General features: G+C 53.4%; 1 protein-coding gene across 1 annotated transcript in view; it reads left to right on the forward strand.

Moving 5' to 3' along the window:
* Positions 1-2499, forward strand: part of LOC122547515 (chitinase domain-containing protein 1-like) — a 6078-nt gene that overhangs the window by 2834 nt on the left and 745 nt on the right. Inside the window, exon 2 of the mRNA XM_043686130.1 lies at positions 1103-1204. Within this exon, the coding sequence (XP_043542065.1) occupies positions 1103-1204 (102 nt within the window). The remainder of the gene's footprint in view (positions 1-1102; positions 1205-2499) is intronic.

A 2499-nucleotide genomic window follows, 5' to 3' on the forward strand; every position in this document is an offset into this window, starting at 1 on the left:
GAGTGGCCGGGCTGTGTGGGGTTGGTGAAGAGGGTAATGGGGAGGGGGAGAAAGAATGGGGGTTGGTAGACAGACAGAGTGTGTGAGTGGACAGGTTGTGGCGGGCGGGTGAAGAGGGATAATGGATGGATAGGGCTGGGCTATGATGGACAGGGCCCAGAACCTGGCTACCAAGCATTTCTCCCCTCTCCACCCCCACCCTCTGCCCAGAATGGCATTCCCAGTGTTCCCCCCCCCCCCCCCCCCGGCAAGGAAACCTCCACCCCATCCCTCCCCATCTGTTTCACCCCACCATACCCTCTTTGACCACTATCCCCCCCCCAGCACCAGAGGCGTGCTCTCTCCCCCCACCGCCATGATGAAGTACCACATGTTCGGTGGCTGCTCTTCAGTCCATCAGTGGGGGGGAAGGATTGGTCAGCGAGCAGTGAACAAACTGTCAGGTAATGAGCTGTCCTCCGATCAACAAATTGTTAATAATGGAGTGCCCTGGTGCTGAGGGTGAAAGGATAGAGTATGTAGACAAGCTGGCTGTGAAGGGGATATTGATCTGGCGAGGCCCAGCAAGTGGGCAAACGTTTGACCATAATGCGGAAAATGTGAGGGTCGGATGGAGACGTAGAGAGGGAGAGAGACTGCAGAGTGCCACAGTGCAGAGGGATCGGGGTGTCCTTGTCCATGAGTCTCAAAAGGACAGTGTGTATAATGAATCGTTAGGGAGACAAACGAAATGTGTGCTCGTTGCAAGGGGATAGAATAATAAAAGAGGAAGTCTGGATAGGCCATTGATGAGTCCATACCCTGGCATATTGTGTGCAGGTTTGGTGTCCAGATTGAAGGAGAGATTGACTTGAAGATTCCTGGGATGAAGGGGCCCTTTTTCTGAGGAAATGTTGAAGTAGCTAACACTGTACCCATCGGGGGTGAATGTGGAGTGAACGTTTTGCTTTGGGTGTGGGAAGAGGGGCTGGGTATACAGCGAGCAGTCCCAGGGGGAGGGGGATGAAGAGGGTGGGTGGAGAGAGTCCAAACCATCTGGGCTGGGAACCTGCTGCATTGCCGTTTGACGTTGAAGATTGTGTGCCTTGTTCCCTGTTTCCAGGACCAACCAGCCAGGAATGTTTGGGAAGCAGGATTTTGAGCAGCTGGCCCCCGTGGTGGACGCTTTCAGCCTCATGACGTACGACTTTTCGAATCAGCATCGGTAAGCCGTGTCCCAGGGCTCGCGCTGGGGAAAGACTGTGTCCAGTCTAGGCCAGCGATCCACGATGTGTAGCTCTGAGGCAGACTCTGACAGGTCTGCAACCTCGAACACATCTTCCGTTTCACCAGGAACCTCGCTCCTACCCTCACACTCGCCCGCCATTTTGTTTTTTGGGTCAGCCCAGAAAGTCCCTCACCTGCCATTCATTCCAGATGGAAATCCCTCTGTCACCCATCTTTTTCTAACAAGGCAACACAGGATTCCCTGTTCACGGTCTTTTCCGAACAAAGGGCACGATATTCCCCACTATCCATCCTGTCGGTCTACACACTTCAGCTACTCCATGCAATCGCCATCCCCTTTCCAAATGCCTGTCAAAATTGGGATTCCGGCACAGTCTTCCGGACAGGATTCTGACACCTCTGTCCTGCCTGGAGCAGTTGAGGTCATTAAGGCCCAGGAGCTGAAGTAGGCCCTACACTAGCACTTCCAGTCGGTGTGCTTGTTGTTGGTCTGAATCGTTGTAAATGATCCCAGCGTGAGGTTGGATCTAACGCAGCACCTTTTATAGCGACATGACCTTCAACCCCCAATCCGAGACCACTGAGCCACTCGAATCAATCCATTCCCTCCTGTCATTGAGAGAGCAGAGGATGCTCTTGATCTCGCCACCTCAGGATCGTGGGCCCAGGCCACGCTGCTGTGTCAGCGTTGCAACACTTCCCACAAACCAGAATCTGGCTGATCCCAATGGTAGTTGACGTAATTACTAAGAAAGCAGCAGTTTCAGCTCAGTTTCATGAGGCCTCTACGTGGGATCTGACTGAATTGTGTCTGGCTGATGGCTGATTAGCCCCTCTGACTGCAGCTTCCTCTGCCTCTCCCTGCGGTGGCCTCCATATTGGATTGTTTGGTCCAGACACTGGAGTGGCTGAAACAGTGTTCCGTTTGCCAGCATGGATGGCTCCACCTTGGTACAGTGTGTACTGGTTTTGAAACCGTTGGGCTCTTATTAGCGATAAGCTTTGAGCCTCTCCAACGAGATGGTCTGTTTTTTTTTTTAAGATTACATACAGTGTGGAAACAGGCCCTTCGGCCCAACAAGTCCACACTGCCCCGCCGAAGCGCAACCCACCCATTCCCCTACATTTACCCCTTACCTAACACTACGGGCAATTTAGCATGGCCAATTCACCTGACCTGCACATCTTTGGACTGTGGGAGGAAACCGGAGCTCCCGGAGGAAACCCACGCAGAGACGGGGAGAACGTGCAAACTCCACACAGTCAGTCGCC

Source organism: Chiloscyllium plagiosum, unplaced genomic scaffold (assembly GCF_004010195.1).
Source record: "Chiloscyllium plagiosum isolate BGI_BamShark_2017 unplaced genomic scaffold, ASM401019v2 scaf_6901, whole genome shotgun sequence".
NCBI classification, from domain to species: domain Eukaryota; kingdom Metazoa; phylum Chordata; class Chondrichthyes; order Orectolobiformes; family Hemiscylliidae; genus Chiloscyllium; species Chiloscyllium plagiosum.